This window comes from Dipodomys spectabilis, unplaced genomic scaffold, assembly GCF_019054845.1.
Source record: "Dipodomys spectabilis isolate Male_0828 unplaced genomic scaffold, ASM1905484v1 ptg000026l, whole genome shotgun sequence".
NCBI lineage: Eukaryota > Metazoa > Chordata > Mammalia > Rodentia > Heteromyidae > Dipodomys > Dipodomys spectabilis.
The window spans coordinates 13,509,200-13,533,234 of record NW_024870703.1 but is presented as its reverse complement, the minus strand read 5'-3'; the positions used below and the strand labels follow the sequence as shown (position 1 = coordinate 13,533,234).

At 40.1% G+C, this 24,035-nt stretch overlaps 1 protein-coding gene across 2 annotated transcripts in view; it reads left to right on the top strand.

The window, feature by feature from the left end:
* Crim1 (cysteine rich transmembrane BMP regulator 1) overlaps positions 1-24,035 on the top strand; it is a 185,513-nt gene that overhangs the window by 68,776 nt on the left and 92,702 nt on the right. For both annotated transcript variants that reach the window (XM_042675511.1, XM_042675512.1), the window contains exons 3-4: positions 22,166-22,408; positions 23,451-23,571. In XM_042675511.1, the coding sequence (XP_042531445.1) occupies positions 22,166-22,408; positions 23,451-23,571 (364 nt within the window). The remainder of the gene's footprint in view (positions 1-22,165; positions 22,409-23,450; positions 23,572-24,035) is intronic.

Here is a 24,035-nt window from a genome sequence, read left to right as displayed (position 1 = left end):
TCACAAGCTCTGTAGACAAGCAAAAATAAAATCAATGTAGAATAATAACTAATATTTATAACGTGTACCAGAAGTCACAGATACTTGAGATGGATTATTTTATTAGCTTCTCACAAGAACTCTGTAAAGCAAGTTACAGTGGTTAAAAAAAAATTACTCAGGGGTTCACAGCCAATTCTGTTGCTTTATTGTCTTAACTGTTCAGCCTGTGGAGATTAATGACCCCAGTGATGTCACAGGCATGATGCTACTGGAGCCCTAGCAAAGATTTCCTTCTTCTTTTAGGTCTTAAGTGTCCTTTGAGATATGTGAATGCCAGTGCCTAGGTCTTGCAGAAGCCAGGGAACTCCCAGAGCAGACAAAGGAGGTAGAGTTAGTGACCATGCCATGTTTCCTTTCCTTTTGTGTGTTGTATAGGTCCTTAATGAGATTTAAACTCAGGATCTCATCTCATGTTTGCTCAGCTTTCTTGCTCATGGCTAGCACTCTATCACTTAAACAGTGACTCTGGCCTGGGTTTTGCTGCTTAATTGGAAATAGATTCTTGTGGACTTTGGTGTACCAACTGTCTATGAACTGTGCTTCCCCAGATTTCAACCTTCTCAGTAACCTAGAATTATTGGTGTGAATCATCACTAGCATTTTGCTAATGTGTTATATGCTTGTTTGCTTATTTATTTTTGCCGGTACTGGATTTGAACTCCCGACCTCTCATACTTGCTTAGTTAGCCTGCTGCACTGGTGTTCTGCCACTTGAGCCACTCCTCCAGCCCATGTTTGCTTCTGGTGTCCCTCCTGCCTATATTGCTTCTTTCCATGCAGGCTGCTGGAGGTCTAGAAGCCTGTGGTGTGTTATAACGGCAATAGCTGAGAGCATCAAGTGATCCATTCAGGACATTTTATTGCCATAGTGTTGTAAAAACTAGTTTCCATACAGTCTTTTGATCTTTGGAACTGTATAACTACTGTTAAATCCAAAGTTGTTAACAGAATTTTTTAATTTCAGGGGCATATTCTTACCTTGTAAAATTAATAGAAATTTTTTTCCAAAAAATGTCTTTATATAAGCTTGAATGTATGACTTTCATGCAATCGTAGTTTGTTTTTTCCTATTAAACTTTTTTTTTTGAGAAACCAAACATTTAAGTGACACTTTGAAGAGACACTTGGACATTGATAAAGAACTGTAATTAATGCTGTTTTAAGTGTTTTAGTTTTGTTAGTAACTATTGAAATTAACCTTCATAAAACAAACATTTCTTAATGGGATATTTTTTAAAAAACAATTTTTATTAGTCATTTTTCTGTCTTAAGATTACTAGATACGAGACTAAATATTTTCTTTTCACTTAAAAATCTTTTCTTTCCTACTCTTAGAAAAACAATCAGAAGCTGCTTATATTTTACTGAAATTACAAATATGTTGCTCTCCCTGATTGAAGGAACTACCAATTGTCAAAATGAATGCATAGTAAAGCATGCCTCACATTGAGATTCTTTAGTACTATTAGTATTCGTATGAGCATTCCATTACTGCAACAGAATACCTGAGATAATCAACTTTGTTTAAAGAGGAAAAGTCTTGACTCACAGTTTTGGAAGTTCCAGTTCACAATTGTTCTGCTGCTTTGATTTTATGTCAATGCAGCATATCTGGTAGAACAGAACTTCTCATCTCATGGCCAGGAAGCTAAGAGAGGAAGGACCAGAGTCATAAAATCCCCTATAGGGGAATCTAAGAGTCTCCCACAAAGCCCCACTTCTCAAAGACCCTACCACTTCCTAGTAACACCACTCTGGCGACCCAGCCTTTAACACTTCAGTCTTTGGAGGATACTCAAGATGCAAATTCTAACAGTTGGGACTATGAAAGAAACTGTAAGCTCTGCACTTTTTTTTTTTTTTTAACTAGTGAGCTGTGCTGTATGTAGGCTGTTTCTCCTGCCCTTCTCTTCTTCACTCCGTTTCCCTCCTTTCCTATCTCCCCCTACCCCGCCACCCTTTTAATTGCCTACAGTTTGTGGCACTTTGCTATTAAAAGTCTTTGGAAGTTGAATTTTTATTTTGGGAACTAGTCAAAGTATATGGAATCCAGCCTGACTAATAACATAGGTGAGCATTTTGGGGAATTCTGTTTTCACTAAAATATAAGCATGAACCATGAGGCACCAAAAAAGATTTTTATTATATATCTTGTAAACTACTGTAAAAGAAAATGTCAAAATGAACATTACAGAAAAGCCATTGAAAAATTAATAGCTTTATAACTTCCTAAAGTAACTTTGAAGAACAACATGATTTGAATATATTTTTTAATTTTTTTTTTTTTTTTTTGCTTCTTAGAGCTTTGTCCCTTTAGTTTGCTATGGCAAATGTAAACACTTCTGAATGCAAAAAGAACTTTAGGATACTGTAATACCTCTTAGTCTTCATTGTAAACTTGAGTGTAACTGTATAGGGGATATACCTTGTCTCAGTTAGTACAAGTTTACAGTAATACACAACTGAATAGTTTGGAGAGCCATTCAAAGTCCCAAGTATTCAAGATCGCTGAATTCTGATAAGTGCATCTGAAAAGCTTTGCTCTCAGTAACTGCAGCGTTCATTTGAGAAGGAATTTCACTACCTTCCCTCCTCATATTTGCCATTAATGTAGGACAGACATTTACCATTGAAGGAGAGTACTATGATGTGATCCTGAAATAAAATTTTATAACCACATGGCACACTTCACTTTGTGAAGTGAATGCCCCCCACTTTTTGATGCCCATTTTTCTGGGACCATCTCTGTATCCCTGACTCTTCATGTACTATTTAGAGCTGGCTGTCATCTCCGGACCCATTTCCACTGAGCAGAATTAGTTCCAGGTTGACATTGCTCTCTGGTGGATGCCTGTCCACTGTCTTTGTTGGCACAATGCCTCAGTTTCCTTACATAACTCAGAGTAAAGCTTGCATATGCAAATACTACAAGCATCATCCAATTTAAGCCTCTTTTACTGCTGTTCAAATGAGCTTTGAAGCATATAGGCAGTACACTTGGTGGAAACAATATGTAGAGTAAGTGGGGAATGCCTCTATTCGAGAGTACTTGGTAACTAAGGAAGCTCCTTGCTGTTTAAATCAGAAATTTGTTAATACTTTTGCATTCATTTCACTGTACTGTAGAATACTCTTAAACTTACGATGGATTTAGGCAATTTGTTTCTAGAATTGAGTGCTCATTGTACCTGTGGTAAGTAATACAGTGCTGGGAACCTAAGCTTGAGTTGACCAGGTCTGCTAGAGCCACATAAGCACTTCAGGCTTCTGATAGAGCATGCCTTAAGTTATGGACAATAATTTCCATGATGGACCTGAAGATGTGAAAAGTCCGTAAAGTAAACCACACCTTGAGAAACATCCTCTCCACTGCTGGTTAAGGCCTGTGTCTGTGTTGCACCGTTCCTGCAAAATCAGTGCAGTTGACACAGAGTACATAGTATGCAGACTTTTCTAATGAAATCTTGTTAAAGATTCCAGAACTTTTCTGATGGTTGTATAGCTAGCATAGGGAGTTGTGTGAACTTCATTATCTGTGTGCATAGTTTGGAGTGGTCTTATCTGGGTATTGTACTGAATTGAGACTTTTACATTTGTATCATTTGATTCTTAGCATGTACAATGTTGATTTGGTACTATGACATGAAAAAAAATCCCTGAATTTAAAAAATGAAATTTCAAAGTCAGCAACTAACTAGGTGTTACTTTAAAAGTCTTGTCAACAAGTTAACGAAGTAGGGACTTGTGCTTTTTTCTACATGAGAAAACAGCCTAGGAACAATTAGCTGAGATTACCCAGTGTATGTGGCCGAGTAAATGGGAGAGGAATGTTAGTGAAAAATACAACCTGCTGTTTAAGTCTCTGAGTGGTCTAGGAATTATGGTAGGCAACGGAAAATCCTAAAGAATTACAAGAGTCAGGTCTAGACGTCTTAGAAATCACTTTGGTCATGGTTTATAAACATAAGTAATAATACAATATGTGCATTATCTACAATGCAAATACTTGGTAAACAGAGATGGGGAGATATTTCCCAGGATACATGGCTTTTGCTTGACTCAAAAAATAAAAGCAGAAAGCTCTTGAACAGTGGGGACTTTGTATGTGCAGAGTGCCAGGATGTCTTCAGTGTTTAGTGAATCATGGATAGGTTGATACCAGCAGCCTGGCCAGCTGGACAAGTATGGGAGAAGAGCACTGTACAGCATGAGTGTACCTGATTGAAAGCCCAGAGGCTGATGAAGACTTGGGTTCTGTGGGTGTGGCACTGGCCGTGTGACTAGTTAGCAGTTGCATCACATGTTACTCTGACTAAGACCACTGATATAGCCTGTATATCCCCAGTATATTCACTACACTGTTCAATTCTGTTAGTATTTCACAGTCCTGATAAAAATTTTCCTACTTCCCTGAAGCTACTTCTCACCTGCTATGCCACCTGATTTCTTCTCTTTCTTCCCCAGTCACCACTTTGAACCACTTCATAGTACATTGCCTTGGTATACCTCTTCCATTACTGTTTTAGTATTCAGCTTTACCTGTGTTTTCTGATCCTTAGAGTATAGAAAACTTAGAACTCATGAATTCACATGAACATATCATGACAGACCCATGGCCAAGCCTAACTAAGCTGCTAACTAGCAGCTTCTGTTCCCATGAGCTCAGTAGTGAGTATGAGGATTGAAACGGCCTCCCCTCAGCGTGGAGGTGAGACACTGTCCTACTCACTGTGGGCCAGGTAGCTTCCTGGCAACATGAAAGAATGAACATTTCTTTGCCCTCTGGGTAATATAAAGATGATGTGGCTCCCACCCTCAAAGATGAGCAGATATAGGATTAAACATACAGACAGCATATCCACTAATATTAGATGTGTTTATTCAGAAACAATGTCAGAAGAGCAACCATTGGGCAGGTTTCTTGGTACGCATTTCCCCGGGAGAACTGGAAAAAGTGGATGCTGATCACATCCTTTACTTCAGCTCATTTGAACAACGTCTCCATCAACTTTCATTCAGTACCTCTTGATAGTTTAAACTTGATTTCTTGTTTTTAGTAAGTCACAGTTCAGTCATTTTCTAATATAAAAATCACTTAATATTTTTAAGTCAGTGAAGTCCCAAATTGCCCTCGGAATTGATTTCTGACCAATCCTTCTGTGACTCAAAAGCAAGTTTGCTGGTGACACCCCATTATCACCAATATTCTCCTAAGAGAGCCTTCTGGTTGCATGTTGAAGTGAGAGTCAATGGAAGAGGAAGAGTTAATGGTTAGATTCCTGCTAAATATGAACAGCCATGATTTATACAAGATTTATTGCACAAAAACCAGCACAGGGGCCCTGGCTACTCATTGATTTACCACTCACGAACTAAGTTATTCATGATGTAGCAGCCCAGGAGATCTGTGGCATGCAATGAGTTCTAATTTGAATCAGATGCGATGTGAAACAGCTGTGCAGGAGCAGATCACGTACCCAGTAACAAGCCAACTGCCCTGTTGTTCTTAGCTCATTGCCACGTGTAAGAAGCCATGAATGGCTCAACACCTTTTTCCTTATAAAAGCCAGCTCCTAGAGCTGGTGATAGCAAGGTTCTAAAAGTGATGGCCCTGTTGCAGATAACTGGTAAGTTGGGTCGCATTTAAAACTTGTACTTGGAGGTAGATTGAGCTTCTGAAATGCATGTACTACAGAACAAAAAGAAAAAGTACAATTCCTGGAAATACCTCAGTGAACCCAGTGTAAATTGTACTTTGGGGACAGTTGTAATCTATGGTATAATCACCAGATAGAAGACAGGCAGAGGCCTGGGGACTAGTTTCCTCTAGACATCCTCAGTTCACTGTATGTCATTGCCACCTTATAGGAAAACCAGTATGGAGGTTGACTGGGTATCTTCTTTGAATATAGCCTTAGTCTTAAAGATCAAGTGAGGAACCTCTAATCTCTTTAGGCTTTAAGATCAGATAAAATTCCTAGTATATATTAGTGGCCACATATCATATAAAGCATATTTTTATTAAAGAAAATATTCTCATTTCCTCTTCTCCCTCCCTCCTTCCTTCCTCAAATCCCCTGTCCTGGGACTTGAACTCAGGGCCTCAGGGTGTGGGCACTATCCCTGAGCTTCTTTTGCTTAAGGCTAGCACTCTACCACTTGAGTCACTGCACCATTTCCAGCTTTTTCTGTTTATGTGTTACTGAGGAATTGAATCCAGGGCTTCATGCATGCTAGGCAAGCACTCTACCACAAAGCCACATTCCCAACCCCTCCCTTCCTCCCTTCATTCCTCCCTCCTTCCCTCTCCCCTTTCTCTCTTTCTCTCCCTCTCCCTCTCCCTCTCTCTCTCTCCCTCTCTCTCTCTCTCCCTCTCTCTCTCTCTCTCTCTCTCTCTCTCTCTCTCTCTCTCTCTCTCTCTTTCCTTCTTTCCTTGACACCAGGGTTTGAACTCAGGGTCTTATACTTGATAGGCAAGTACTTGACCACTTGAAATATACCCCCACTCCTGTTTTTATTTTAGTTATTTTTCTGAAAAAGGTCTTAGGCTTTTTTGTTTTGTTTTTGTTTTTTGTTCAGTGCTGACCTCAGACTGAGATTCTTCTGCTTATTCCTCCTACATAGCTGGGAAACAGACATGTACTAGCATGTTTGTTTGCAGAGATAGCATCTTGCCAACATTTTGCCTGTATGACCTCTAATAACAGGTTGTGTCACTACACTGAGCCTTTGCTAATGGGATTTTCCTGGAGAAAACATGAATTGGGAAGAGGATGGAAAGTGCTTTCTTTCTCCTGGTAGAACTAGGAATTGGAGCAACCTAAATCATAGAGCTTGACACTGCACACAAAGTCAGGGAGCAAGGTAACATCTCAATCTGTTAAAAAATGCTTAGAATAGAAATTCCACATTTCCAGTCTGTTAAGCTCCCAGTATCATTAAAGAAACCCCATGGAATTACCTCCTCACTTGACTGTCTGTATCTGCTCTCCTGGGAAACTCCTTTTCCATATGTGTGTTCCCCTTTCAAGGCAAAATTTGGCATTTTCTGTTATAACAGGGCAAAGGACAAGCCTGAGTTTTCAAATATGACTTTCCTTGAGGATAAAAAAATCACTTGAAAACAAGAAATAGAGAAAACTAGCTCTATCTTTTGCATAGCCAGAGATCTGTATTGTTCCACAAGACCCATCAGACAGCTGCAGGTAGACACTGTCAGCCTTGGCCAGGAAGAACTGTGCTCAGATTCAGGCCCAGCCTAAGACTCAGGCGCCAAAGGATAGCAGAGCCACATTTTTAGAAAGGAGAGCATCAAGTCAAGGTCTGGAAACAGATATCCAGCTTCCATATGAGGCACTGTGCCATCTGTAATGCTGTAAGATTCTACCTACTTTCCCAAAAATCTGTTCCTGAATTTTGCATGTTAGTCTCCTCAAGCTTCTGCAGGGGCTAGAAATGCTACTGTAGGAAGTGCAGACAAACTTCATGGAGATTAGGTTACGACCAAGGAGCCTGTAGTGTGGAGGCCAGGAACTTGTCCTAAGAGGTGTCTCTTCTGGAGCCTTAGTGTGAAGACTAGTGTTGCAGACAGATTGCCTTTGTGCTCAGTTCATTGTGCTCAGTTCAACAGACCCGCCATTCCTAGCATATTTCTTCCCATGTCTCATAGGCCAGGGCAAGGCTCTGCATGTCGTATGCGGGTGGGAGCCTGTCAGCACCTGGCTGGTGGACAGCACCACAGCCTTCCTTGGCCTCTCCACTATAAAAATATTATTTATTTATTTACTTGCTAACCTTTTGTTACTAAGATTTGAACTCAGGGCCTTGTACTTGGTAGGCAGGGGTTGTGCCACTTAAGCCCATACCACCCAACCATTTTTACTTTAGTTTTTGGATAGAGTCTTGGGGGTTTTAGCTGTGGCCTACTTTGGACTCTGCTGCTCCATCTGTGGCTCTTTGATGACAAATTATGTCATCACACCTGGTGTATTTTGTTGAGATGGGGTCCCACTGACTTTTTCCAAAATTAGATTCTAAGTAATTTCAAGGAAAGAGATTTGAATATCGGAGAAAGATGTAGACAACTGTCTGAAGGAGGAGAAGATGGAGGTGAGGATTGCCAAGGCAGAATCAGTGCAGGCTTCCTCCAGGGAGTGGCTTCTGGTCATTTATTTAGTAGAAAAGTCATTTGGCTTTTCTGCAAAAAAACATTTTTTTTGTTATATAAAGGTAATGTACGCCGGGACCCGGTGGCTCACTCCTGTAATCCTAGCTACTGAAGAGGCTGAGATCTGAGGATCACGGTTCAAAGCCAGCCCGGGCAGCAAAGTCCATGAGACTCTTATCTCCAATTAACCACTAGAAAACCAGAAGTGGTGCTGTGGCTCAGGTGGTAGAGCACTTGCCTTGAGCTGAAGAGCGCAAGGATAGCTCCCAAGCCCAGAGTTCAAGCCCCACAACAGACAAAAATTAAATAAAATAAAGGTGATGTACAAAGAGGTTACAGTTACGTATGTGACGTAATGAGTGTATTTCCTTTTGGACAAGGTAACTCCATTTGGCTTTTCTAAACCAATGTTCTCTTCCTGATTATCTAAGGATTCTAATACTTTCCTTTTGATTAAGTACTATGGACAGATCATCCCTACACTTTTTTTAAATGCACGAACTAGTATATTAATTCTTTTACTCTTTTGTAATTGAATCTTTAATTCTCCAGTTCATCTTATTCTCATGTGTTAACTGTAGGAAAGCTTAGATTTGCTGAAAATTTTGAATTATATAGAATATTGCAATTGAAAGCTTGGCTTTCAATGGTAGGGGAAAAACAAAGGAGAAAGTAACAGTGCTCGATAGGAAACGTATTTATTACCTTACTTACGTAACTGTAACCCCTCTGTACAGTATCTTTACAATAAAAAGATATATATTATATACAAAAAGAAACCTTGGCTTTCCATTCAAGGCTCATGTGAAAGGAAAATCTAGGTTCAGTGATGACTAAGGATTTCCTACATGACACTGTGTTTATTAAAATATTCCTTGGAAACAGCAATACTGGGCATGGTGTGTGTTGTGTTACCTCAACAGCATCTATGACATCTTTTCCCTGGAAGCCTAGCAGTTTCCTACACTGTGTACCTCTCTGAATTCTATCACAGAAGAAGATGGCAGCCTCTACTGGGTTGCTGTTCAGCTGTTGGGCATGGCCTTTGGTTGTTCAAATCTACCAAGCATGTCAGTGCTGTTCGTAGAGTCAGCTTGACCCTGTGGAAAGGCAGGCAGGCAGGCAAAATAGAGAGAAAAGCACCTTTTCCTGGGAGAACGGTGGATGGGACAGCTTACAAGGAGTCAAGAGTTATCAAGCAGCTGTGAGCCAAAGCTCCAGTTTTCAAAGCATGATACCTGCACAGCAGCATCAGGAACCTGTGTGTTAGTTACCAATGCTCAACCTCAGAACTCACCACAGACCACCTACATCCGCAAGTTTGGGGCATAGAACTCAGCCGTCTGCTTCCAAAAGCTCTCCACCACATCCAAGTTTGGGAATCACTAGTGCTGGAAAGCCTGACAGTACTCATTACAATCTTGGTGTAAGTCCAGAGGTTAGAGAAACTTAGACAAGAGGTAAAGGACCAGGTAAGGATGAATAGAGATGCTAGGGTTCTTGAGTTGTTCCTAAAGATGTCTGAATAGAGTGAATGCCTTCTCTTTGGTAGCAAGGGCTGATTGAGCCTTGTCTTTTGTTTCATAAACATCATATGCCATCCTAACTGTTTTGCACTATTTATGCAAAATGGTGATTCTTAAATTGCTGATATACTTTTTTTATTGTGAAAATATTGTACAGAGGGGTTACAATTACATGGGCAAGCTAATGAGTACATTTCTTATCAAGCATTGTAGCCTCCTCCTTTGTTTCCCCTTCCCATCCCTTCCCATCCTCCCCCCGCCGAATCCTCCTCTTCCCCCCCCAACCAAAGTTGTAAAGTTCGTTTTCCGACATAACGACTTGTACATCTCATTGTTGCAGTGGGTCCACTTGTATCCCTGTTTTAACGATTTGTTTTTTCCCTTCCCCTCCACAAATTATACCAACATCAAATACAGTGAAAGCAGCGGTTATACCATAGGGGAGAGAAGCTGATATTCTTGAAGTGAAAAACTCCTGTGATGTATAAACGGGGTGGCCTCAGTTCTGAATACTGAGCCCCACCTCACCCTGAGGACAGCTTTGAGCCAAGAGCCAAGCCTTTAATGGCTTTGAAAGGAAAAAAAAAAAGTATAATTTCCATGTAAGGGCTACTAGGAATATAAGTTCCTATTTAATAAATTATTTTTTGAAATGCCTTTTCCATTTTGGTAGTTGCAGTTTGAAAAAAATGTTTGGAGTACTATAATTATCATTTCTGGGAAAAAAAATATACACATAGCAGTATTTTTGTTTTTGCTCCAGGTCAAGTTGTAGTTCAGGATGGAAAGTAAACACGTCCCTTTGCTCAGCTGCAGATCACATACTTGTAGTCTCAGAGTGCCCTCTTGGCGGTTGCAGTGGACCAGGGTTTATGCACTGGGTACACAAAGGACACAAAGAAGGCATAGAAACACAGGCCTCTCGGGCTTGTCCCAATGCAAGTATGCTTGGGAAGTTTGTGAGGCCTTCGGAGAATGAGTCATGGGTACTTCTCACGGGGAGGGCAAAACCAGGCAGCATGAATGTGTTGGGACCCTTGCCTTTTTTTGTAAAGATACTTATTATACCATTATCAATCCTCTTGTCAGTTTGACCTGTTTGTAAGCAGGACCATATCTATTGCTAGAATGTAAAAATGTCCAGGGAAGACTGGCTGTAAAAAGCAGTTTCCTTCTCTTCACACAGAGAGGAGACTGTTCTTGCAAAAATCGTGTTTTTTAAGGAATTAATAAAATAATGGAAGCTGACAGAAACTTTGGGCATGCTAAGATGAGTGTGTGGGGTAAGCATGTGTGTGAGATATGAATCTGTGGAGGGAGGGTCTGTTTTTCATAATCCACTTTACCAAATTTTTAATAACACTTGGGTTCTGGAATGTCCTATTAGATATTAGGTGTTAGTATTAAAACAAGAGGAAAAAGCACAAGGGCTTAAGCATGGTTATTGTGTGTGTGTGTGTATGTATGTATGTATCATGTGTATCTGCACACATATATGCACATACATACTGAAATCTTAATATGTGAATGTAAATAGTACATACTCATCTAACAAAAAAATATATATCCTGCTTTCCAAGAAAACCTTGTAGAGTAAGTATCCTTAGGCCCCAATGAATGCATTATTATTCTGAATTTCCATTAAGTGAAATGACTTTCTGAGGTTCACAAAGGGTTATAGGTAGTGTGTGTGCAGGTACGTGAGGGCATGCACAGAGGTCTTTCTCACCCAAAGCTAGGCTCTTCTAGTAATTAAGATGATAACCATGAAGCAATTGCCAAAAGCTACTACTTATTAAGCACTTACCTAAGTCTGCATAGGGCTACTTGCAACATCTTTTATCTTGTTTAACTCTTACAACAATCCTGAAGAAACTCCCAAGCCACAAAGGTCAAGAAACTTGCCTAAGGTCACATCACATTGCTAGATATAGAAAAGCCAAGATCAGAACTTAGTCCTTCCTGGCTCTTAAAACTTCACAGTAAACAAGTAGCTACATGGACTCCTATATTAAAAAAGAAATTACACATAACTAAAAGATAAAAGATAAAACATTGCGTAAATGGGTTAGAATAAGTACATTTTCTTCAGTAAAGTAGCCATTCAAAAGAGAAAGGAAGAAAGGCCGAGAAAAAGTGGCCAAGATATTTTTGCAAACATCTATTTATAATTTAAAGCACGAGGTTGTTTTCAGCACGCCTACACTCCCGTGAGAACTGCAGTTGGATGGCTGATGGTTTACCTTTTAACTGTTGTCATCCACAAGCACAGCAGTTGGCTCTGCAGTGCTGCTTGTCCCTTCTCCATTCTACTCAGAGCCCTCTTTCTTCTTCTTTTTCTTCTCTTGTTGGTTGTGGGGCTTGAATTCAGGGCCGGGGCACTAACTTTAAAAAAACCCCGCAAGGTTTTATCTGCCACTTTGACCCATAGTGCCACTTCCTATTTTCTGGTGGCTAATTGGAGATAAAAGTCTCATGGACTTTTCCTGCCCAGCCTGGCTTTAAACTTCAGTCCTCAGATCTCACCTTCCTGAGTAGCTAGGATTACAAGTGTGAGCTACCATGCTTGGTCCCTTCTTATTCTTTTTTTTTTTTTTTTTGGGTCCAGTTGTGGGGCCTGAACTCTGGGCCTGGGCGCTATCCCTCAGCTCTTCAGCTCAAGGCTAGCACTTTACCACTTGAGCCACAGCGCCACTTCCGGCTTTTTTCTTTTTGCTTATGTGGTGCTGAGGAATCGAACCCAGGGCCTCAGGCATGCAAGGCAAGCGCTCTACCACTGAGCCACCTTCCCAGCCCTCCCTTCTTATTCTTGACGTATCATTTATACCATCATTTTAGGAACTTCTGAAGATCTCAGATCAGCACAAAATATTCTTTAGAGGCATGCTGAAGACTCAAAATCCATATGTCACCTCTGGGACTAGGGAACTTGTTAATAATATTACTTTTACAGCTCTCAGTTTGTTGTCCCTTGCTTTGTTTTAAATCACAAAATACTCTGCTTTCTCTTATAACTGCTATAACTCTGTACTGTTAACAAGTCTCAGGTTTTTGTTTTTTGTTTGGTTGATCAAACTCAGGGTCTGGTCACTATCCCTGAGCTCTTTTGCTCAAGGCCAGCACTCTACCATTTTGAGCCACAGAACCACTTCTTGTTTTCTGGTGGCTAATTGAAGAAAAGGGTCTCATGGACTTCCCTGCTCAGGCTGGCTTTGAACTGTGATCCTCTGATCTCAGCCTCTTGACTATCTAGGATTACAAGCGTGAGCCACCAGCACCTGGCAGATCTCAGGTTTTACAAGACTGATTGGCTGCTCCTTCAGTTCAGCAAACATTTATTGGTCTTCCTTGGATGAATTGAGGCCAAAGCCTCCTCACTGATTGAGGAGGATGTGCCCTCCTAGACAAGGGTTGGAGAATAGCCACTGAGGTATCCATCCTCCTGTCCAGGCTCTATCATCTGCAAGCTCTGACACCTTTTTGAACTCTTCAAATCAGTGTCAGAATTTCAAGGGGAGCTAAATTTCAGCACTCATTTCTCAGTAAGGGACAGAAGGAAATCCTCCCAAAGTCACAGACTGCTCTTCCAGCAAAATCTAAGGATTGTTGTTGTCATTTGTCATTTGCCCTAGTCCTTTTGATTCCTTTTTGTTGGTGGGGAGAGGCAAGTGACAGAGTGAGGGTGAGGGTTTTGAAACCAGCCTTTTAATTCTTTGTATACCTACTATCCGCACTCCTCGTTTTTATTGCCATTTTTAAGAAGCAATCATTATTAACATCTTGAGGTTTGTTATAATGTCTAAACATACAAATACAATTGTCTGATTGGCAAATCCTTCTGGAAATAATTGAATAAATATGCTTTCCTGGTGGGAATGAACAGATGATCAAATAAAATGTCTTGGCTTAAAATTTCAGTAAACGTTTATAAATTATGTTTAAAATTCAGGAGGATGCATATAGGTCACATCTGGAATTTAACTACTGTCTACTCCCTCAGCCCTTATCAGAGGCACATCTCATTTTCTTTCTCTTGAAGATTCCAGGGATTGCCCAAGAATTAGAACAGTGGGTCAACCTTGACTTCATATTATAGTTGCCCAGGACAGTTTTAAGGCGCTTATACTGTGGTGTATGTAGAGCTTCTAGAATTGTTTCCCTACTCTGAGGCAAAAGTGAAGAATCTTTGTTCTGGCAGGGAGGATCTTAAACCATAGTATGTATGGATCATTTGGAGGGTTCTTCAAGGACACATTCCTTCATATATATATATATATATATATATATATATATGTATATATATGGTGGTAGATGAATCCCTGGAGGGTTCAGCTATCCTTTGCCACTGGCCACAGGTGGTTTGCCAGGGTTTTTTAATATATCCATGAAATCAATGGTGAACATCGTTGTAAAGATTCTCACTTTTCTCAAAGGCTAGTGCTTCTTAGTCTGAATGACACAATGGAGTTAACCCCAGGAGCTATTGAAATACAGTAATCAGATTTAATAGTATCCCAGTATTCAGATATAATAGGTTTGAGGTAGGATGCTGACAGTGGTAGTTTTAAAGCTCTGTAAGTGATTTTTATGGGCAGCCAGGTTGAGAACCAGTGGGTTAGTGTATCTCACATGTTTCCGTCTTACACATCATTTATTGTTTTTACACTTTTATATTTGGCCAGTTTATATTCCACTGTGATGCAAACAAACTTTATTAGGCAATTGAAAACACTTTAATATGGCATATTAAGAAACCACTAAGAAAAGGCTTCTACGTAAGTTCTATAACCTTGATTCAGTAAAAGGAAAGGCTGGGAAAGTACAGTGGGGGTTTCTGAAGGAGCTAAAATATGAAATATTTCTGGGACTGTATCAACAAGCCTAATTTTTCCCCTTGGGGTTATGATGTGTGGAACAAGTCTCCACTGCAAAGCTTGCCAAAAAAGGTTATGATAAAATCATGGAATGTGAATGAAAGGAATTCACAGTGTTACTTTAAAGGAGTCAGTCTCTAAATTTAAAAACATAGGGATGACATATGTAACATTTAGAAATTTTCAGAACAAAATAATGCCAAATATAAGAGACTCCTCCTTTATCATGTGAGGTTTCTAGGACCAAGAAGCAAGAAAAATAGTTCAGCCAACAAGAAAGTAACAAGGACTTACAAAAAAACCCTGAACCTCTTTATCTTTGCAGATTGCTTTTGTACTCTATTTGAGCAAACACGAAGCCATTGACTAAACCTATATAATACCAGACAAGCTGACTAGGAAAGTTTAGGCCTCTTTTGCTTTGGAATTATGAACTAGTGGGGAATTGTGGAGTTAGGCAGCTCTGAGACGTGCTTGTAGCTTTGGCCAAGTGTCTTAGTCTCTTTGGGTCTGTCTCCCCCCCTGTCAAGCAGAGATGAAGATGTAATCTCGTTTTCAGCCAAGAGCACAAAAGTGGGTTAGAATGAGTACTACAGGCAGATCACACTTTCAGGAAGCCCTCAATTAATATAGATTTCTTTCATTTCTGTAGCAAGACTGTGAGATGTTAGTCCTTAGTAAGTGACATTATTCATCAGAGAATTTTCCTTGTGAAGTTTCTCCTAATATTTTCTACTGTTAGTTGATAAAAACCCTTTTTTTTTGCTCTTCCTGTTTCTGGAACATTCTCGACCTATTATTTGTGTGCTCTCTTCTTCCTATTGTTGACTTCTCTATTCAGATGTTGTGTCCTTAGAGAAACTTCTAACCCCCTGGCTGATGCAGTTTCTTCACACTGCTGGCTATGCTTCAGATCTTTCAGCACCAGCTGATACTATCCTGGGCAGCTCTTTTTTTTTTTTTTTTTTTTTTTTAACTTTCTGTGTCTCCTGGAATTCTACCTCCAGGAAAGCAAGGACTTTGTTTCATTCCCAATTCCAAGCCTTACAATCTAGGATCTTTGGCACATAGAAGTAATTCAGTTAATGTTTGTCAAGTGAATGAGTAGAAGAAAGGGAGGGTTTCATAGACTGTATTTTGGCTGGCACCACTGTCCTACCATGTGGCTGAGGGGACCTATTACCATCCAGGTCAGTGCTACAACGGCCCCAGATCTTCAGATTATAGGTTAAACCACTTCAAGGTATGGTGGCAAAAGTCACAGATTGTCCTCCTGACTTTCTTTAAATTCTGTGATAACAAATCTAATCCAAATCTGAGATTCCCTAGGAATTTCTCTCAAGTAATTGGAACTCCTAAGGATCATCCCAGAATAGTTGTATATCCTGTACATGTTTGCCCCATGTATAAGAAACACAGAGACAGAGAAAATTAGGATAGAAGTTGGAAGAGGATGTAGGACAGCATCAACTTTGTGGTTGACTTTTAAATTTTTACTTGAATATTTTATGCTGCTTGTTTTCCAATAATATGTTTACAGCATGTCTTCTGATATGGTAAGGGACCATTTCAAGAGATTTTTAAATAGATGGAAGACTAGGGTGTCAGGTGTGGGACTCAACTAAATTTAAATGGAAATAAGTAATTTTTGTGCCATTTACTTAAATCTGTTTAAACTAAACACTGTTAAAAGTATTTGCTGCTGGTATATCACGATTGAACTTTTTCTGTTGACCTCTGGGAAGGTCTGGAAATAGCCATGATACAGTCAGACAGATTGAAATGTTTAGGACTGATAAATGTTTTCTTTGTCATTGTGAAATTGCTTGATACTAGGTATCCCTGTCAATATTTTAAGACCTAACCTCTTAAAGGAAGATAAGATAGTGAAATAAGCTTATTTTCTTTACTATAACTAAAGCAATATTTAATCAAAGTACCAAATTCTTTTGCAAGTCATTTATCATTATAGCATTTCTGTATCTGAGACAGTTTTTTTTTGTTTTGTTTTTTGAGTGTGTGTGTGTGTGTGTGTGTGTGTGTATGTGTGTGTACATGTACCAGTTACAGTTGCTAGGCAACCATATATAAAAGCTTGTTAATTAACTTAAGTATTATATATAGACTTGTTAGACACCATAGGGAAAGAATCTGGAGAGACTTCAAATAGAATTTAAAATCTCAAAAGTAATGTTATGAAAGTCCCCTAATTGGTGGAAATTTTGTGGTGTGGCTATAGTTTTTCCTTGTTTTAGCCATATAAGAGGAATAGAGACAGATAAATAAAATTTTCTGGCAGCCTTTATGTATTAGAAGCAAGCTGAGAAAGTATCAAAAAGACAATTCCTGATGCTATGGTAACCATGTGGAATATAAGCCTAGATTCAGTGAGCAAAGGTTCTCAGTAATCTTTTGGAAGAAAGGAAGAAGAAAAGCAAAGGACAACTACAAAATAAGAAAACTATAGACTTTAGAAATCTAAATTATCATGTATTTAAAGTTTGATCATAAGGCAATATATACACACGTGGGTGCCAAAAGCCAAACTTAAAAAAAAATCAAGAAATTAATGAAAGTTGAAAATTTTTTCATACTGCCAGTGGCAACAAATTAGTCAAATTATGGTTTAACTCTAAAAAAAAAAAACCTTTCTGAATTTCTCTATGCAGAAACATAGTAGTGTATTGCTAAGATTTCAAAGACAAAATCCATGTTGAATTATAGATAATTTTAAAAATCAATCACAACGAGAACATTGTACATAAAAATTAGAATGTAGGGCTGGAAATATGGCTTTCTGGTAGAGTGCTTGCCTAGCTTGCATGAAACCCTGGGTTCGATTCCTCAGTACCACATAAACAGAAAAAAGCAGGAAGTGGTGCTGTAGCTCAAGTGGTAGTGTGCCAGCTAGCCTTGAGCAGAGAGAGAGAGGCTCAGGGACAGAGCCCAGGTCCTGAGCTCAAGCCCCAGGACCAGCAAACAAACAGAAAAAAAACCAAAAAACAATATAGTCAAAGCAATATTTAAAGCATTAAGGTAATTTAATGTTACTTTTTTAAGGATAAAAAAAAAAATAGAAGTGAGCTGAGTAGTAACATTAGGATACCACAATAAAACTAAAAATCATGTGAAAAGGCAAAGAATTGGAAACCTTTAAACAAAGATTTGTACACACAGTACAAAAAGAAACCCTGGTCAGTGAAGTCTGAAGTGAATTTGAAATTCTAGATGAATTTTATACTTTTTACTAAAAAGTCATGCTGTAAAATGATCCTAAGAGGTAGTCTACCTGAGTAATCCAGTGCCTGAGGAAGAAACCTCCTTCTTTCCCCTTTGAGAACTGTACTGAGTTCAGCTAGTTTCACAAGTAAGTTGTGTAAAGCAGCAGAGACTAGAAAATATTTTGCTTGTAAAAGCACTTCACAGCAGAGAAAGAGGTAGAATACTAAAAACAACTTGTCTGAAGAGTTCCTGTAAGACTGAAACAGAGAATGTATGTGTCAGACAGACTGACAAGACAGGGAAAAAGAGAGAGGCAAAGAGAAGGGGAGGGAACAAGAACTACTCATTTATAAATGTAAATATCTTAAAATATTAGTCAAAGCGAGCAAAATCTTCAAAAACAAGAGTTTATTCTAAGAACATAAATATGGTTGAACATCCACCAGTTGATTAATTATAAAAAGAAAGTCTGTATGATCCTCTTGAGAACAGTTGGAAAGCATTTGATAAGATTTCACAGTAATTCTTTTTTTTTTTTTTTTTTTTTTTGTCGGTCGTGGGGCTTGAACTCTGGGCCTGGGTGCTGTCCCTCAGCTCTTCAGCTCAAGGCGAGCACTCTACCACTTGAGCTACAGCGCCACTTCCGGTTTTCTGGTGGTTTATTGGAGATACAAGTCTCACAGTCTCTCCTGCCCGGGCTGGCTTTGAACTGCGATCCTCAGATCTCAGCCTCCTGAGTAGCTAGGATTACAGGCGTGAGCCACCAGCGCCCGGCTCTTCACAGTAATTCTTAATAGTCTTAGATCCATCTAAGCTCAAAAACTCTGATGCCCTTATGATTCAGTATGTCAGAGATAGGCTGCCCTGTCCTGCTGTGTCAAAAAAGTAGCTTTTAAAATCTCTGCAGAACGGGCGCCAGTGGCTCATGCCTGTAATCCTAGCTTCTTGGGAGGCTGAGATATGAGGATTTGGGTTCAAAACCAACCCAGGCAGGAAAGTCTGTGAGACTCTTATCTCCAATTAACTACCAGCTTAAGTGGTAGAGCTCTCACCTTGAGCTCAAGAGCTGAGGGACAGCATGCAAGCCCAGAGTTCAAGCCCCAGGACCGACCCCCACCCCCCAAAAAAAAATCTCTCTAGGCTTGAACTGCAAAGCATAATCTTAAGAGGTGACAGTGTTAAAGAATGTTAAAAAGAATAGAGTTGAATAACCAACAAGAACTAATACGTTGGTTTTTAATGGAATGTTTAATTGAAGCATTTGTTTGAAAAGTCTGATTACATATTCTGAGTTGTTATAGAATAACAAAATTATAGAATGTGATGCCGAGTAAGTTAATTACAGCAAATTGCCAAGAGTAGGAACCAAGTGCTATTTGCAATTAAATTCATAGAGCTTTTCTTAATTATGAAATGGTGTGTGTGTATTTGCCAGATAAGCAGTCTGCTTACTGAGTGAACTTTACAAACTCCAGCTAACAATCCCCATAGTTAAACTTGCCTTCACAGCTTCTTGATTTCTTCCACCTCATATCAATGGGAGTCTCAGAAGAGAATTGTTCTTCCTCTTGTACTTTTCTTAGGATAGTTCCTTGGGATTGTAATATGAAAGTGGGATAGCTGGATTCTCTTTAGACTAGAGGTAACTGAGCCCAGACAAAGTAGAATGTAAACTCGTGAGTTCCAGGGGGTTCTCAGTGGGAGAAGGCTGGATAAGAGAGAGGAGGAGTCTGGATAACTTATATAATTTTAACAGAGACCACAGTCGGGTCAGGAAGAAGCAGAGTATGGAGAAATGAACTAAGAAAAAGAAAGTCAAGGCCAAGATTGAATATCATCAATACTAGTGAATGGCTAAGGACAGGAGGCATGTTAGCACAGAAGAATATAAATGGAATTTGATGGACTGTCACATCATCACATCATTTACTGGCTGTGTGATCTCAGGCAATTACCTTGACCTGTCTCAACCTTAGTTTCAGAATCCATAAAGTTGGAGCAAAGAATAACACCTTGTGGGAGGGATTATTTTGACCTTAGCATATAGCACCTGTGTTAATGAAATTTGCTCAGAGGATGGAGCCTGTTATACCTTCCACTCATTGACAGTGGCTAGAAGAGAGACCAGAGGCAGTGAGGTAGTATTCTGTCCAAAAATCATAGGATGAGTGGCAGAAGATGAATCACATGACTATTAGAGTCTAGACTCATCTCTGCCTCTGACCACATCCACTGTCCAGCCGTGGTCAATAGTACACTCATCTGAATTTTTTTCTTGGTTTTCTGTCCAAAGGCCTTTCCAATCTCCCCCACATCTCACTTCTCCCCAGATGTTCTTTGCTGGTGCCCCAGATTCATAAGTCCTATGATTCTAAAAGTGTACCTATTTTTCTGAGACATTCCTCTTTCTCCTACATAACCAAAGAGCTAGCTTAAAATGGGCCCGAGGACCCCTAACTAATCATATCCTCCTTTTCTCCCTCTAATCTTCTTCCATCTAATCTTTCACTGTCCACACTGGCCTCCTTCTTCTGTCTGGGACACAAACATGATCTGGCTCTTCCTCTGCGGGAAGACCTTCTCACTTTGTCCCCGGCTCCTGGAAGTCTCCTTAGCTCCTCCATAATGCCCATTCTGTACTAACTAGAACTGTCTTTCTTTCTCACAAGAGCTCTAGCTCCTTCTTACACTTTTCTGCCCTCCTCCCCCCAAGTGCTCATCACCTTTAGTACTATATAATTTATTTTTCTGTTACTTCCCTGTCACCCTTTAAACTGTATAAGGGTAGGGATTTTGTTGTTTCTTTTTACTGATCTGTGCTGGGCTGATGGAAAAACTGATGCTCAATAAATGTTTCTGACTGAACTACTTAGAACTAGGGAGTATGAGTGACCTTCGATTAGTATGTTTCAATTAGGTAAGAAGTAGTTACAAATATGAATGTAAAATAGCCATAAAGTGAAATATACAACAACTGAGTTAGAAAATGTCTGGGGGAATGGAATAGGCTTAGTTTTGGAAAGAGATTTACTCTTGTGATATCAAGAGATAGCTGTGTGACGTACACTTGAAATCCCATCTACTTAAGAAGCAAAGATAGGAAGATCTAGATTCAAGGCCAGCCCCAGCAGAGTTATAATCACAGTGCAAGGATATCCCTGGCAAAAAAAGTTGTAGCAATTTCTAGTCCCAAAAGCAAGCCATGCCTGCTGGTGCACACAGAGGTAAGAGGATCATCGTCTGAAGCTAGCCAGGCAAAAATATCAGATTATCTGAAGAACTACAGCAAAAGGGCTGAGACATGGCTTGAGGCCCCAAGTTCAAACATCAATTCTCCCAGAGGGAGGGGGGAGAGGAATTAGAAATGAAGGGACCTCAATTTGGGGTATAATTTTATCATTTCGCTTAGGCAAGTTACCTGAACCTCTGCCTAAAGTTCTTTATCCACACAATTAGAAGACTAAACTATCTTAGGTCTAATCCTACTTTGCAATTCTATCTCTGGATTTTAGGAAAGACAAGTACCCCAGCCCTATAAGACACTGTTTTCACCTAACACCTTCTGAACTTCCCCGCCTCAAAGATCATAGTATACAGTAAGACTTTTCTTCAAGGACCTTAGGTTTAAAGTACATATTAAGAACTGAGTTATAGATTGGAGAAGCTAAAGCTTTGCTACCTGGTCCTAAAATTGGATAGCCACCTTTATTTTTTCCCATCTTTAAAATTAAGGTGTCTCGGCAGAGAACAGTGGAGAAAGGACAATAGAGTACATTAGTGAGTCTGCTAGAGATGTAGAAGCATACAGTTGTTTGTAGGGAGCTATATGTGAATTTGGCTCATCATAGAATTACATGGTCCTAAGTTCATCTCATTGAAACGCAAGAGTTTGAAGGCACCATTCTGTGTTTACTGACAAGCACAGTCTCCAGTCCCTGCAGTTGCCAGGATTTATTACTATGTCTCTGTTTAAATATACACCGTTTTCAAAGAACAGTCCTTAAAACTCTTGAATTTAGAAATGTGTCTGTCTGTGCCTCAGTTTTCAGATTCTTCATGCCATGCATAGATTTCCTCTTTGTCTCTCTTCACTTTGGGTGTGGCACTAGACAGCATGTTCAACATGTGTGACTAGGAAGATGGAGAAGAAGGGAAGTTGAGGCTTCTAGTTGAGAGAGATTTTCATGATAGAACTAAGTCTGAAGGTTTTCACTAGATTTCTTCTGCCACCCTGGTCATTAGTGAGTAGGTAGACCCTCAGGGTTATCTGTGCTTCTGACAAAAGTGCCCACATTGCTCTGGGCATGAGCTAAATTCTTTCTCTTCCCATTTAGAAGAGAAGCCAGATTGCTCCAAGGCCCGCTGTGAAGTCCAGTTCTCTCCACGTTGTCCTGAAGATTCCGTTCTGATCGAGGGTTATGCTCCTCCTGGGGAGTGCTGTCCCTTACCCAGCCGCTGCGTGTGTGACCCTGCAGGCTGTCTGCGCAAAGTCTGCCAGCCAGGATACCTGAACATTCTAGTGTCAAAAGCCTCAGGCAAGCCGGGAGAGTGCTGTGACCTCTATGAGTGCAAACCAGGTACGCCTGAGCTCTGTCTCAGCAGCCTCGCCCCTTTACATCAGAAGGTAGCAGGGCTCCTCAGCCTCCCTGGCCTCTTCTTTCCCACACAGATGGGCATCCTTACCAGTACACTTTGAGTCTGACACTTAATGCTGATAGCCAACTTCAGGCTTTGTTATCAGAGAATTAAAGGGCTTAATTCCCTGATACACGTGTGCCTTCAGGGAAAACGCATATCCTTTTCTCTTTCTTGTCTCTTTTTTCCTTCCAAATTTGCTTGCAGGGAAAGGTGGTTGAGCTTTATGGTACTACAGCTACCTGCTTTGTTCCTTAGAGATGGCCAGAGGCTGTATTTGCAGGTATCTATTACTACATTTAAAAGCAATCATACATAAAACAGGGAAAAGAAACTATTTTTAAATAAGAAATGCACCTCACCACGTCAGCAGTTTAATAAGGAGATACTCAGCCCAAATCTTTGTCAGTTCTCCACCATCCTTTTACTTGATCGCATGTGCTAAGTTATCTTTAACTGTTTGCTCACCTTCTTTGCCAATATTGGATTTGTTGTCATGGCTAAGCTGTCTCTTGCTTTGTATTATTTCTAACATCCTTGCTCTTGTGGCACCGTTTCTAATACAGTCTGGGTTGTAGTAATTTCCTCTTTACAAGTTTCTAACAACTGGTCACAGTTTTCCATTTTTTTATTTCTACTTTATTTTTACTTTTAGGTAAATGCTTCAAGCAAAGCAATCCCTTTTCCATCTGAAACTGCTCTGTCAAGAATGCCTCTGGCCACTTGTCACCATCATGTATCCACTGTTGGTCTAATTCTGTCTTCATCTTAACTCTTCCATGTCTCGTCCCCACCTCTTGCACAGACAATTGGAAATATACTACAGTTCTGTAGCATTGAGTGGCATAAAAATGCCAGCACCCCGATTTGAGTTCCTGGAACACTAGGAAACTTTAGAAAGTAGTCGAGTCAGTGTTTCATATGGGGACTCAAAATGCAAGTAAATGTCACAGTAAACGGTGCCTCTCTGTTTGCCCCTTGCAGTTTTCAGTGTGGACTGCAGCACTGTGGAGTGCCCCCCTGTCCAGCAGGCCGTGTGCCCCCTGGACAGCTACGAAACCCAAGTACGACTCACAGCGGATGGCTGCTGCACTCTGCCAGCAAGGTCGGTTTGTCATCGCTTCATCACATTTCTTCTCTGTCTTGCCTATTAGCTTCATCTAAGCACAGTATAACGCAGGCAGCTGCGTTGTCCTTGGGAAACCTAATACTTTTCCTGTTTCTCTGGCGAAATCACTGAACTGTTACCATTACTTGGTATTTACATATATATTTCCTTAGATCAAAGCCAGGTGTCATCAGGTGAAGTCATTAATTCTTATAGATTATTCCTGTAAGGGTGCTTGTGCACTTTTGAAGGCTGGGAACAAGTCAGACAAAGCTGCCCCTTGTATATAGCTAGAGAGGCAGTGATGTGTCTATCACTAGTGCACATGTCATTTGATCCTCGGCAGTAAATCTTGCAGGTGCTTAAGCAGTATGTCCCATGTGTGGTGAAACATTACACACATTCATAGAGCTACTCTCCAGGAACCCTCAACATTTAGAATCACACATCTACCAGGATCC